General features: G+C 46.9%; 1 protein-coding gene across 1 annotated transcript; it reads right to left on the bottom strand.

Annotated features, from left to right (window-relative positions):
* Positions 1–9,460: 9,460 nt before the first annotated feature.
* Positions 9,461–11,034, bottom strand: LOC122045475 (putative UDP-rhamnose:rhamnosyltransferase 1). Its single transcript, XM_042605706.1, has one exon. It carries the CDS (start codon positions 11,000–11,002, stop codon positions 9,566–9,568), a length of 1,437 nt encoding a protein of 478 aa, XP_042461640.1. The 5' UTR covers positions 11,003–11,034; the 3' UTR covers positions 9,461–9,565.
* Between the last annotated feature and the right edge of the window lie 3,173 nt (positions 11,035–14,207).

Genomic DNA, 14,207 nt, shown 5'->3' with positions numbered 1-14,207 from the left:
AATTAAATATTAATAATATACTTTATGCACTATTAAAAGTATGTTAAAATTAAATATTAATAGCGCTTAAAGTGCATTGTTAAATGTTAAAAATTTAGCATTTTTTAACCCAATGTTCGTACCCACAGAATTAATCTGTGACTTCGCCCAGAAACCCTTCCTCTGTCATCACCCTTTGTGACTTTGCACTGAAACCCTTCCTCTTTGTTGTCTCCCGTCACCTCCCTTGCACTTTCGCCGCACAGAATGTCGCCTCCATGGTCTATAGCCTCCTCTCCTCTGCTTCGCCAATCTCCGCTCCTCTTCCTCCTCCTGCTCCTCTTCCTCTCCTCTTCTCATCCATCCTCCTCTTGTTTTTTTTTTTTGTAAGATCCTCGCCTCCTCCATCCCTTCATCCATCAATCACACTCTCAATGATGTTGGCATCCGCATCTCCTCGTAGGATGTGGAGGTCATGCTAAAGCTCTCTTACTCCCTGCCGGATGTCATCGTTGTCTTCTTCCGATGGGTGAGATCACACTACCTTAGCGACCATCACTCATCCTATGTGTGGAACCTTGTGGTTAACCTCCTTGGTAAGAACCTCCATTTTGACGCCATGTGAAACTTTGTCCACTACATGCAATTCCAAGGCATTCTCTCCATGCCTCGTACAATCATGATTTTTGATACTGTGGGGGTGCTGAGAGCGAGCGTATTCACCTTTTACCACCTTGATTTTTGGTACCACCACATCTCTAAAGATGCATGACCCTTTTCCATAGCAAATAATGGGTGGTCTATCTCAAATTGCACAACAGACGGACTTAAGTTAACTCTTATCTTCTATTCTCAAGCAAAATTTCTTTATGTTGGTATTAACATTTTATCTACAAGCATCCCTCTTATTATTTAAGATTTCTTCTTAGATGGTTGGTGATCCAATCAACGCAAGGAAACTTTTTGATCCAAATTTGTTTTTGCTATTGCATTATTCAAGAACTTGTGTTTATTTCACTCTTTCACTCTTCTTTCATTATCAAACTGGATTTATTGCACTTATTTAGGATCAGTTATTTTGACAATATTAATTGATGTGGATATAATCTTGGGGGCTTGGAAGGAATTAAAAAGAAAGAGGGGGTCATTTTGGTCATGGGGAAGGAGGACTTTAGGGTTACAGTGCTTATAAGCACTGTTCACCCATCGCCTACGCGAAGGAGGCTGGACCGGCCGTCGTGAGGAGAGGAAGAAGATGGACTTCTCCTTAGTCCTTCACCGCTGCTACCGGACATAGCTACCGGCGACGACCACCCTTAGAGCCACCTCCTCCCTTTTCCTTCGACCCCGGCACCTCCCGCCATGGCTGCCGGTGCCTCACGCCGTCACCGCCGCCTCCAGTGGCTACGGAGGGCGTTGTCAATGTTCCCGACAGGTCATGACTCCTCCTACAGCGGCCACCGGCGCATCTCGACGTTGCCTATGCCTCCGGCGAGCGCCAACACCTCCTCCAACGGCCGCCGGTGCCTCCGGTGGGCCGCTAGTATCTCCCCTTCACCCTGTATGCTGGCGGCGACGTCATCTTCACCTGCCGTTGTTCTCCGGACACCACCCACAGCGGTCGTCTCCGGCAACCAGCGCCGCGACCACTCCCACAGCCGCCACCAGTGGCCAGCGCATCCGGCGCCCCAGCGCCTCCGGCGTCCAGCACATCCGGCGCCCAGCGCATCCGGCGCCCAGCGCATCCGGCGTCCAGCTCCTCCGGCGTCCAGCGCCCCGGCGTCCACCGCCAGCCGGTGCCTCTAGAGTCACGTCGTCACCCTCCAAGCAGCCGCCGTCCGAGGGCTCAATTATCGCACTATGCCCATAATTCGGTCTGCGAGTCGAGAGTGTGTTCGGCCTTCGTGCCGCTGTCGTATAGCGGCCTTCGTGTTGTATCCCGGCCTTCGTGTCGCGGTTCTATTCCGGCCTGTGAGCCAAGGTTGTAGTCGGACAGTGCATCATCCTACGGATCCATATCGCGTCCGGCTCCGAGCCACTGGAGCCAGCTACTCACCGAGCGGACGTTTATCTACTATTCAGAGCCGTGATGACTCGATCAGTATCTCGATCAGCTCATCCACCTATCCGAGGGCGCCACCCCCCCCCCCCCCGGGCCAGGGTACGTCTTTGTATTCATTTTGTACTTATTTTGTTGTCCTATTATTATGTGGATGCTTATATGTTCGCGGGACCTACCTTGAGCACCGAGGTACCAGGGATCGGGGCAACCCGATCACTGGTTGCAGGTGTTGTTGACCAAAAAATATCGGACGACTTGGTCAACATAGAGGACAGGTCGTCAACCGGGTCATGGAGATGCGGCCAACTTTCCAGACACGTCACATCGGCAGGTTCGTCTTCTCAGCTTCCCGACAGGATCAAATTGGCGCCGTCTGTGGGAACGCACCTGGTCTGGAACGTGAAGACGGACGACCCAGAAAGTTCTGACATCCTCATGGCCTTGAGGAGTTTCGACGAGTATATCGTATCCTCCTCACTCCATGGGTATTCGGGAGTCGAGAAATTGAGTCAGAACCTTTGCTGGTCGGCAGGTTAGTTTTTCAGCTATATTCTCTTTCGGTCATAGAATTTATCATAGTTTCTCGACGAGGACTCCCGTGTCGATCGACCGGGTTTCCATCATATCCGAGCCACCGGCTCAATGCCAAAGGCTCCCGAGCTGATTGGCGGGGCGTGTCTTATCCGAGCCCCCGGTTCGATGTCGAAGACCCCGTGCCGATCGGTCGGGCGTATATTATCCGAGCCACCGGCTCGATGTCGAAGGCTCCCGAGTCGATTGGTCGGGCGTGTCTTTTCCGAGCCCCCGGCTCGATGTCGAAGACCCCGTGCCGATCGGCCGGGAGTATATTACCCGAGCCACCGGCTCGATGTCGAAGACCCCGTGCCGATCGACCGGGCGTATATTATCCGAACCATCGGCTCGATGTCGAAGACCCCGTGCCGATCAACCGGGTGTATATTATCCAAGCCACCGGCTCAATGTCGAAGGCTCCCGAGCCAATCGACCGGGTGTATATTATCCGAGCCCTCGCCTCGATGTCGAAGACCCCGTGCCGATCGGCCGGGCGTATATTATCCGAGCCCTCGCCTCGATGTCGAAGACCCCGTGCCGATCGGCCGGGCGTATATTATCCGAGCCACCGGCTCGATGTCGAAGGCTCCCGAGCCGATTGGCCGGGCGTGTCTTTTTCGAGCCCCCGGCTCAATGTCGAAGACCCCGTGCCGATCGGCCGGGCGTATATTATCCAAGCCACCGACTCAATGTCGAAGGCTCCCGAGCCGATTGGCCGGGCGTATATTATCCGAGCCACCAGCTCGATGTCGAAGGCTCCAGAGCCGATTGGCTAGGCGTGTCTTTTCCGAGCCCCCGGCTCGATGTCGAAGACCCCGTGTCGATCGACCGGGTGTATATTACCCGAGCCACCGGCTCGATGTCGAAGACCCCGTGCCGATCGACCGGGCGTATATTATCCGAGCCACCGGCTCGATGTCGAAGACCCCGTACCGATCGGCTGGTCGTATATTATCCGAGCCACCGGCTCAATGTCGAAGGCTCCCGAGCCGATCGGCCGGGCGTATATTATTCGAGCCCCCGGCTCGATGTCGAAGACCCCGTGCCGATCGGCTAGGCGTATATTATCCGAGCTACTAGCTCGATGTCGAAGACCCCGTGCCGATAGGTCGGGCGTATATTATCCGAGCTGCGAGCTCATTGTTGAAGACCGTCGAGCGGCGACGTTAAACTCTAGAGTCGAATCGGCGACTATAAAAACCCCAGCTTGAAGACCGTCGAGCGGCGACATTAAACCCAGAGTCGAACGGGCGACTATAAACCCCCGCCTTAGAAGACCGTCGAGCAGCGACGTTAAATCCCAGAGTCGAAGCGGCGACTATAAAAATCTCACCTTGAAAACCATCGAGCGGCGACGTTAAACGCAGGTCTCCACCAGTGGTCAAGCGGCGACCGTAAATCCGTGCCTTCACCGACCAGCTTATCAGATATTCTATCTCCCCCGTTCAGGGTTGAGCAATTGTCACTATCATATATTTTATCTCCCCCGTTCGGGGTCGAGCAGTCTTCGCGAGCATCTATCTCCCCCGTTCGGGGTCGTGCAGTCTTGGCCAGCATCTATCTCCCCTGTTCGGGGTCGAGCAGTCTTGGCCAGCATCTATCTCCCCCGTTCGGGGTCGAGCAGTTTTGGTGAGCATCTATCTCCCCCATTCAGGGTCGAGTAGTCTTCACGAGCATTTATCTCCCCCGTTCGAGATTGACCAGTCTTCACTGGTTTCGGACCAATCTTATCGGATACTCTATCTCCCCCATTCGGGGTCGAGCGGCCTTCACTGGTCTCGGACCAGCATATCGGATCTCATATCTCACCCGTCCGGGTCAAGAGGTCTTCATTGGTCACGGAGCATCAGAGCAGCTTATCTCCCCCATTCGGGGTCGAGCTATCTCCAATGGTCGCGAACGAGAGTATCTCTGCTGGTTTCGGGCCATAATATCTTATAGGCTCTGTGTCCATTCGGCTCATGACTTTCGTTTCTGTGCGCATTCAATTTCGCGTGCGATGTGCCCGTTCAACTCATGGCTTTCGCGTCCATGCGCCTTCGACTCACGAGCTACACTCCAGTTCAGTTCACGTGTGATGCGTCCGTTCGGCTCACGACTTTCGTCTCTGCGCACTCGATTTCATGGGCTATGCTTCCGTTCAGTTTTTGGGCTCCGCTCCTGCCCAGGGCTGCTTTGTCTCTTGTTCGGTATTCGTCTATGCACTCACTTGGCGTTCGGCCGAGAGCTTGCCTAGTAGCCGCTCGACACTATTCTTCGTCGCTCGGTCGACACTTTGATAGCCACTTGATCCTTCGCCTGATCGTCTACTTAGCCACGTACTTGCTTCATTCGACATCATTATGGTCGCCCGATCAACATTTTACGGTCACCATGTCTGCATTTCGAGATCGCCCGACCACATTTTATAGCCATCCAGCCGACATTTTTCGGGGCTAGTCCTTCCGACCGACTGGCCAACATTTTCTCAGTCATGCGCTCGGCATCATTCGCCCGACGTCTATCCACCTGATCGACATCCTTCCGATCGCCCGGTCGACACCTTCGTAGTCGCGCGCTCAGTTTGCTCGTTATCCCGCGTGTTGTTCGATCTACTAGCATTTTACTCGCCACTCGCTTGACATTTCGTCGTTCGCTCAGCATCGGCCCGGTTATCAACTTGGTATTATTTCTCGTAGTTCGTTCGGCATCGCTATCATCTCTCGTGCGACACTCTCTCGATTACTCGGTTCACATTTTTTCGGTTGCCTGATTGGCATCTTCTCGATCGTGCGCTCGGCTCGATCGTTCGTTTTTCTACTTGATCAACATTATCTCTGTTGCCTTGACCGCACTATTTCTCGTCGCTCGCTTGATATTACTTGAGTCACTTGCTCGGTATCGTCATAGCTACTCGTTCGACGGGATAAGACGAGCCCAGTGATCCAATTTCGCGTTCGGTAGTGATTCTGCTTTGGGCTTGGTCTAGTCAGTCGGACACGCACCTCCTTCGACTAAACTTGAGGGGAAGGCTTGTGATGCGGATATATCCCTTGACTTAATAGGAATAGGAGAAAAGAGAAGGGCAAAAATATCTTTTCACATGGTGAGGGTTTTTGCTCTTAAGAGGAGCACTGTTCTTCATGCAAAGGGGGGCCGGTACGTGCTTGAGGTTGTTTCCACCGCCAGCCAAGGAGGGTTTTCTCCCTCTGGTGCCCTTCACCGGAGCCGAGGAAGCCGTCGGCGCTCCCCTCCTCCTCTCTTGTACCTCCTTTCCTCTTCTCCTCAGCGTCACCACCAGGAGGAGGGGTGCTTTGTCAGGAGTCGCCGCTAGGAACAGTGAGGGAAAGGGGGGCTTCGTTGGTCTTGGTCCGCCGCCAGAAGACTCGACGAAGGAAGCTCCATAGCACTTCACTACTCACCGGCGTCGGTTGTCGTTCCTCTTCTTTACTTCTCCTCGACGCCATCTCCTCCCCTCCTCATAACTCTCTCCGCCTCCAGCACGTCCAGTAGAGGACGCTACTTGCGCTGCCTCCGCCGCCGGCCACGCTCGTTCCTCGCCGACGTTGACGCCCCTGAGGAGGATCGCTGCCATCTCCAGCGGGTGTCGCCACCGACAGCCACCGCCGCCGGCAGCCGCTGCCACCTCTTCCGACGGCCCTATAGTTGACTTCGGCGTCTCGACAGTCGGCTCCGACGGCTGTACATTTGTGGTCTCCACCGCTTTTGGCATAGATCCGACGGTGTTTCCGGGCATCTGTGGTGCTTTCCCGCCATTGAGCCGTGATGTTCTGCTCTTTGTATTACTACTATGATTGTGAGATGTTTTACCAACCGGCTTATGAGCCGTCAGTGTGTGCCATATTCCGGCCTGCGAGCCAAGGACATATTCTGGCTTACATGTTGCCTTATGGATACATGTTACATCAAATTCCACGTCGCTGCACTTAGGGTCGGCTCCTCCGTTGACTCACATCCATCTACTTTGCATAGTCGAGAGGGCCAGATCCGCATCGCGACCAGCTCATCGAGCCATCCGAGGGCGCCCCCTGGGGCCAGGGTACGTCATTGTACTCATCTCGTACTTATTTCATTGTGCCGTTATTATTCAACTGCTCATATATTTGTGGGATCGCCTCGAGCACCGGGGTACCAGAGACCGGGGCAACCCGGTCGATGGCTGCAGGTAGTGTTGATCGAAAGACTTCGGACGACCCGGTCAACATGGAGGATAGCTCACCACCGAGTCATGGGGATGCGGTCAACCTTCCAGACACGTCACACCGGTAGATCTGTCTTCCCAGATTCCCGACAGGATCATATATGATCCCGTCCGAAAGCTGAGTCGGATGAAGGCGGGTCTTGCTGTACTAGAAGTTGACGGAAGTCGCTGAAGAGTTGGATCTGTCGGGTACCCTCTGAAAGGTTGGCACAGGCGGCTGACGAGGGAAGATGATCAGGCTGATAATGATACGGCTCTGCGCACACTCAAACGAGCACACGAGTTGTTAGAGACCAAAAACCAGGGAAAAAGTCCCCGGGTCAGGCCCTCCGACGCTCAAGTCAGGTACTTTTTCCCCAGAAATCACAGAGAAAGGACGAAAAGTAAAAACTAGTGAGAAATGACGAGTGAGCGTACCTACGTAAGGGACAAAACCTCCCTTTTTATACTGCAACGGAAGTTTCTGGGTCTGACGGGTGTCATAGAATGTCGGCTGTCAGGCTTTGCCTAGCGGTGAATGACATGTGGCACCCTCTCATAGGCTGACGATGGAATCAAAAGGGGTAACGAGCCTTGACTGTGAGAATATTCCCTGACATGCTGATTATTTTCTGACATTCTCTGACAAGCGGTTATGATTCCTTGGCTCGCTTGTCTCGTAGCATCTGGACGACGGATTTGTATTTTGAGATCTGTACCCCGACCTGCCTCTGTCTGCTGTTGTCCCCGGCTGGCACCTCCTGACCTGCACGCCGGGTCTGTGTCTAATCCTGCCTGTATGTCTGTTATCCTTGGCTTGTACGTTCCGACCTACTCGCCAAGTATGTATCTCGACCTGCTATTTATTATATCGATGACTTGTGCGTCCCGACCCGCACGCCAGGTCTATGCCTAGACCTGCTTGTATACCTATGATCCTTGGCTTGGATGTCCCGACCTGCACGCCAAGTCTGTGCCCATACCTGCTTCTATATCTGTAATCCCCGACTTGTACGTTCCGACCTGCACGCCAGGTCTGTGTCCAGACATGTTTATTGTTTACTGCTATCCATGGCTTGTGCGTCCCGACCTGCACACCAGGTCTGTATCCAGACCTGCATGTATACCTATGATCCTTGGCTTGGATGTCCAGACCTGCACGCCAGGTCTGTGTCCAGACCTGTTTACTGTTTACTGTTATCCATGGCTTGCACTTTTCGACCTGCTCGCCAAGTCTGTATCCAGACCTGCATGTATACCTATGATCCTTGGCTTGGATGTCCCGACCTGCACGCCAGGTCTGTGTCCAGACATGTTTACTGTTTACTGCTATCCATGGCTTGTACTTTTCGACCTGCTCGCCAGGTCTGTATCCCGATCCGCTTTTATCTGTTATTATCCATAGCTTGTGTGTCCCGACCTGCATGTATACCTATGATCCTTGGCTTGGATGTCCCTACCTGCATGTCAGGTCTGTGTCCAGACCTGTTTACTGTTTACTGCTATCCATGGCTTATACTTTTCGACCTGCTCGCCAGGTCTGTATCCCGACCCACTTTTATCTGTTATTATCCATCGCTTGTGCGTCCCGACCTGCACGCCAGGTTTGTATCCAGACCTGCATGTATACCTATGATCCTTGGCTTGAATGTCCCGACCTGCACGCCAGGTCTGTGTCCAGACCTGTTTACTGTTTACTGCTATCCATGACTTGTACTTCCTGACCTGGCCCGTGGGTCTGATCTTTGATCACTATCAGAACTGGTCCTTGTCCGACATATAATCTCATCTTTGGATCGTCCCATCTGCTGAGACTTTGACCCTGTCCACGTAAGCTTGACTTTTGACCCTCTTGACCTATACGTTAGCTTGATTTTTGACCGGCCACGGATGCTTGACTTTTGACCTTCCTGACCTCCAGGTCAGCTTGATTTCTGACCGGCCACGGAGGCTTGACTTTTGACCTTCCTGACCTCCAAGTCAGCTTGATTTCTGACCGGCCACGGAGGCTTGACTTTTGACCTTCCTGACCTTCATGTCAGCTTGACTTCTGACCCTCTTGAGGTCTTAACTCATAACCACATCATCTTATTGACTCCACAAACATGCACCGTATCAATATATATATATATATATATATATATATATATATATATATATATATATATATATATAAACACACGACAAGCTTAGATAAGCTAATTAATTTTTATTAATTTAAAACATGAACAATTTAGCCCAACGGTTCTCTTGCATATCATATTAAAACAAATCTAATACTTCAAGTTATTGATTGAATTCAGTAAATTAAGAGGCAATGACGTATTATGATTCAGACAGATTAGCTAATTTCTGAGGCCGACACACCATGAAGCTGGTAGTTGAACTCTCAACCAGCAAAATTATTCGAAAAATAATTATCTTTTTTAATTAGGCAAGTTGAAAGACTCGATGGAGTCTATAGACCAAAACCCCTGTTGAGAGTTAAACAAGTGATCTGGTACATTACTCTGTTGCAGCAATCAAATGATATGACAAGTTGTTCTTATATTTGGCCTGTCTAATTGGTGTGATTCAAAATTTGATCTCTGTTTCACTTAGCTCCTTTAATTCATTTCCTGCACAGTTTGCATTATCGTCTTAGTGTGTCATGCTTCGACACGATATTATAAAAACGATGCAATCCATATAGTGACAAAGTCCACGCAATACATATTGTGATAAAGTCCTCAAACAGAGTGCAGAAATTAAATTGAAATCAGATGGCAGAATTATTGAGAGCTTCTGGCTTGCAGTTCATGGAGATTGATGTTGTAGTCTCCTTTTGATCTCAGTCGTTGGATGAAGCTGTCCACGTAGGACTCGTGGAGCTTCATGTCGGCGAAGACTTCCCGTTGCTTCTCAGAGTTGCTTCGGAACGCCTTCCCTACTTCCTCTTCCACCATCACCTTCCTTATAGCCACCGCCACGTCTTCTCCAGTGAACGACCCATCGGCCTCGTTCCTCGCCACCTCCTCTCCCACCTTCATTTCCACGCACCACCGAGCGATCAGTCCAGTGTCGACGATCAACGGCAGCATCACCAGCGGCAGTCCGAACTGGAGGCCCTCGATCACCGAGCTGTATCCGCAGTGCGTCAGGAAGGCCCCCACAGAATTGTGCCGGAGGATCTCCAGCTGCGGAACCCAACCTTCGATCACCATCCCGTGGTGGTGGCGCCGAGAGCCGCCGCCTCCGCCTGCTCCCGAGCCTGACGGCTTTCTTACTGCCCAAAGAAACGGCATCGCCGAGAGCTCCAGCCCTGAGGCCAGCTCGCGCTCCTGCTCTGCGCTCAGTGTCGCCTCGCTCCCTATCGCGACGTAGACGACGCTCCTCGGCAGTTGCTCGCTCAGCCACCGGAGGATGGTCGCCGTCGACGATGACTGCGCTTCGGCGTGCGATGCTAGTTCGTCCTCCGGCGTGGGCAGCAGGCCGACCGGCACGACGTCTCCGGCGCAAAATCGCGTCGCGAAGAGCGACAGCCAAGAGGATTCATGTTCGAAGCAGCTCCGGAAGGCGACCAAGTTGCTCGCTTTCAGGACAGAGGTGATGCGTTGCATGTCGCTGATGCCGGAGGCATTGTCTCGGTACGCCCAGATCACCCCCTTCGCCTCGTAGAGACGGAAGGCGAGGGTGGTCGGAAACGGGACGCTTTCCGGCGGCTTGGTGAACTCCTCAGGGGTCAGCAGCGATGTCGGCCTGGTGATCTTGTCGGAAAAAATGAACAAGGTCGAGGCGCGAAAAATAGAGAAATACGCACAGGGGACGTTGAGCTCGGCAGCGATGGCTGGTGCCCAGTGCTGGCAGAAGTCGATGATCACCCAGTCTGGTTTTGTCGACCGGAGGAAGCACGCGAAGGGACTCTGCAGTCCGTCGAGCGCCTTCTTCAAGTACTGAACTTGGTCCGGAAGGAGGTCATTTGTGGACTCGGCGTCGAGCGGGAGGTTGTCGATAGGCGGCAAAGGTAAAGGTACGAAGTCAATAAACGGTGCGACATCGGGAGGGAGTTTAGGGAGGCGGGCGATGTTTCTCGGGGTGGAGAGGAAGGAGACGCGGTGGCGGCGCTTGGCCAGCGACTTGGAGAGGCGGAGAAAGGGGAGCATGTGGCCGAAGGCGAGCCAGGGGAAGACGGCGATGTGGAGAGAATCTCCATTTCCGTGATCCGCCATGATCGGAAACAGAGGCGGAGATGCTAATTTATAATATCAGTTTCACTTTTTTTTTCTGAGTGTGGGACACATGTGAAAATTTTATTTCCAGCTATTAGATTCCGACAATTTAGCAAAATGCCCCTTCAAAATTTAAAATTTTGGATTAATAAAAAAATGTTAGACCCTTTTAGAACAAATAGAAGTAAAATTTAACTCTAGTATCAATACAAAAGAGTTTTTCCACTTTAATTATGAAAAAAACTATTTATATACAAAAATTTTCAAGCATAATTTTAAGAAAAATGTCTAATTTACTCTATGTAAAGCTAATAGAATTTTTGAGGCGAATAAAAATATTGCGGTAGTTTTTTATATAACTTGATTAATTTTAGAGATAGATTGTATTTTTTTATTGGTCTATTGAATAAATTTGAATTGTAATTTATGCATATTATCAATCTATAAAATATTCGTACATAGTAAATTCGAATTTTTAATATTTTATTTATTTTCATGAATATTTTTTTCACTATACCGTATTTGCAGAGTCTAAGAATAATGCGGTATTAAGATGCGAGTCTTTCACCGAGAACATTTATAATGATTAGTATTCTATACGTTTTTTTTTATAATTTTAATATCACCTCAATGTCGTACAAAAAACTTATTGCAAAATCTCCTTATGATTTTCTTTTAGGCTCTACATTATTCTTAATACCCAAATCTTGCATGTAAAAGGACATATGCAATGAAAGATTTTTAAAAAGATTTATGAAATTAAAAAATTCAAATAATAAAGAGATGAGATTTGATATTTATAATCCAAGAGTATACACATCAAATACTCTATTCAAAAATTTTATTTTAAATTTTGGATAAAATAACTAAAAAATCTTGCATCAGTTACTTTATCCATTCCCTAAATTATACATTTAAGTACTTCACTAAATTTAGAGAATGGATTTCATTCCCTAAACATTATAGAGGAGAGAGAATAAATAGGAAAACTGATATATAATGTATTGAAAAGTGGATATCCAAATTTAATAAAATAATTTTTTTACCCTAAATTATGTATTTTAGATAGAAAAATTGGTGTGGATGCTCTTAAGAGTCTAATAACTAATAGAATTTTAAAGCTATTCTTTCATCTCAAAATTAACAATTTAAGTATGACCATTAATTAATAATGAAAATTATATATACAAATATTAAATAATAAATAATAAATAAACATATATGATTGGATAATGTAAGACCCACAAAAAATTATAGGATGATTTTTTTAATTATAGTGAGTGATAGATTTTTATATTTTTAATGTGATATTAACGTAACATATTAGAGACTTAAAAAAAAAACTCTTATACGGCTCTTATCATTGGAGATGTCTTAATAATTAGAATTTTTTTTCCTTCTGTTTTTTCATCTTATTTAAAAAATTTTCATGGAAGATGTCCTTAATTGTTGGTCCCTTTGTAGTAAAGCTTGAAGGCTCTCAACATTTTCTTAAGACACCTCCAAAGGTTATAGTTTTATAAAAGTTTTTTTAATAATTTTTAATATACCACCTGGAATGTCACATTAAAAGTATAAAAGTCTATTAATCTCTACTATAAAAAAAAACTTCCTATAATGTTTTTGTGCATCCTATATTATCAATTTTTTATGAATGATTAATTACTAACATCACTCATGTTATTAATTTTAAAATGAAAGAGCAACATTTTACTATAACTCTAAAATTATAAATCTTAAATCTTACGTTCATAATGGTATCCTTGCTAAATTTGCCTAAGGGGAATTCAACAGCAGGCTACGACAAATAAATATAAAATAATTAAAATAATAAAAAAAGAAATAATTATTTTAAAATAATTAAAAATAATTATATACCGAATATATATAAATAATTAATAATTAAATACCGAATAAATATATATAATGTTATCCTTGCTCAATTTGCCTAAGGGGAATTCAACAGTCGGCTACGATAAATCTTACTCTACTCTTGTAATATACCGAATATATATGTGAATTTAAAATAATTAAAAATTGATATAATTAAATTATTTTAAGAGAAATAAATATTTTTAGTAGATAATTTATCAGCAAATAAGGTTACATGAATTTATAGAATTTATTAAAAATTTTCTAAATTTTAAAAGAATTTTTTAAATTTTATAGGAATATGATAAACAGTCTATTTAGAAATACTTATTTACAATAAGAGTTGATTGAACATAAATCTGAGTTTCAATTATCCAAAACCTAAATTTGATTACAATCTAAGTTTGGCGTCGTCTCCCTCTTCGTGCACTTGCGTTGCCTACACGGTTGTCACCAGGCCGACTGTCGCGAGCACCACCGCCGGCACCACACGTCCCTTTCATCAACTACACACCATCCTCTCCTTCCTCGGACCGGCCAAGCTCACGGCTAAGCGGAAGCTCGCGCAGACACCGCCTTCCGCAATCTTTGAATCCGAAGGTTGGCAAAGCAGTCTCGAACAGCAACAGTATGTTGGAAAAAGAAATTATGGAGAAGAAAATAAAAGACTTATGGGAGAAGAATTCACTCTATGTGGAAGAGGAGAATAAAACAAACAAACTCAACTTGCTTCATTCATGAAAAAGAGTATATATTTATAGGCTTATTGGATAAGCATCAAACTTAGATAATCTTGACTTTATTATTATTATTATTATTATTATTATTATTATTATTATTATTTTATCTTTACGAAATTCTTGTTCCTATCATGATTGTCACATCATCTATTCTATCTCCACGAAACTTTATTAACAATTTTTATATCTAAAAAAACAAGTTTAATTTCCAACACCCCCTCTTAAACTTGATTTTGTGACTCCAAGCAAATATCGCATCTTGATGAAGTCTTCAAATTTGAGTGGCTTGGTAAAAATATCAACAACTTGATCTTGAGACTTTATGCATTCCACTTGCACCTCTTTTCTTGTAATACATTCTCTGATATAGTGAAAGCGTGTATCAATGTGCTTGCTTCTATCATGGAAGACTGGAATTTTTGATAGTGCTATTGTAGACTTGTTATCAACTCGAATCTTGGTTGCCTCTTCTTGTGGTAACTTTAACTCATTCAACAAATTTCTGAGTCAAACAACATGATAAACACATGAAGTCGCAGCTACATACTCCGCTTCACAAGTAGAAAGTGTGATAATAGGTTATTTTTTCGACA

The sequence above is a fragment of the Zingiber officinale genome, chromosome 2B (assembly GCF_018446385.1).
Source record: "Zingiber officinale cultivar Zhangliang chromosome 2B, Zo_v1.1, whole genome shotgun sequence".
NCBI classification, from domain to species: Eukaryota; Viridiplantae; Streptophyta; class Magnoliopsida; order Zingiberales; family Zingiberaceae; genus Zingiber; species Zingiber officinale.
The sequence above is the reverse complement of the archived record's forward strand: the minus strand, read 5'-3'. Positions and strand labels throughout refer to the sequence as shown.

Bases quoted from the DNA above. Each gene is read 5' to 3' on its own strand.
- LOC122045475 (XM_042605706.1), bottom strand. From the start codon at position 11,002: ATGGCGGATCACGGAAATGGAGATTCTCTCCACATCGCCGTCTTCCCC.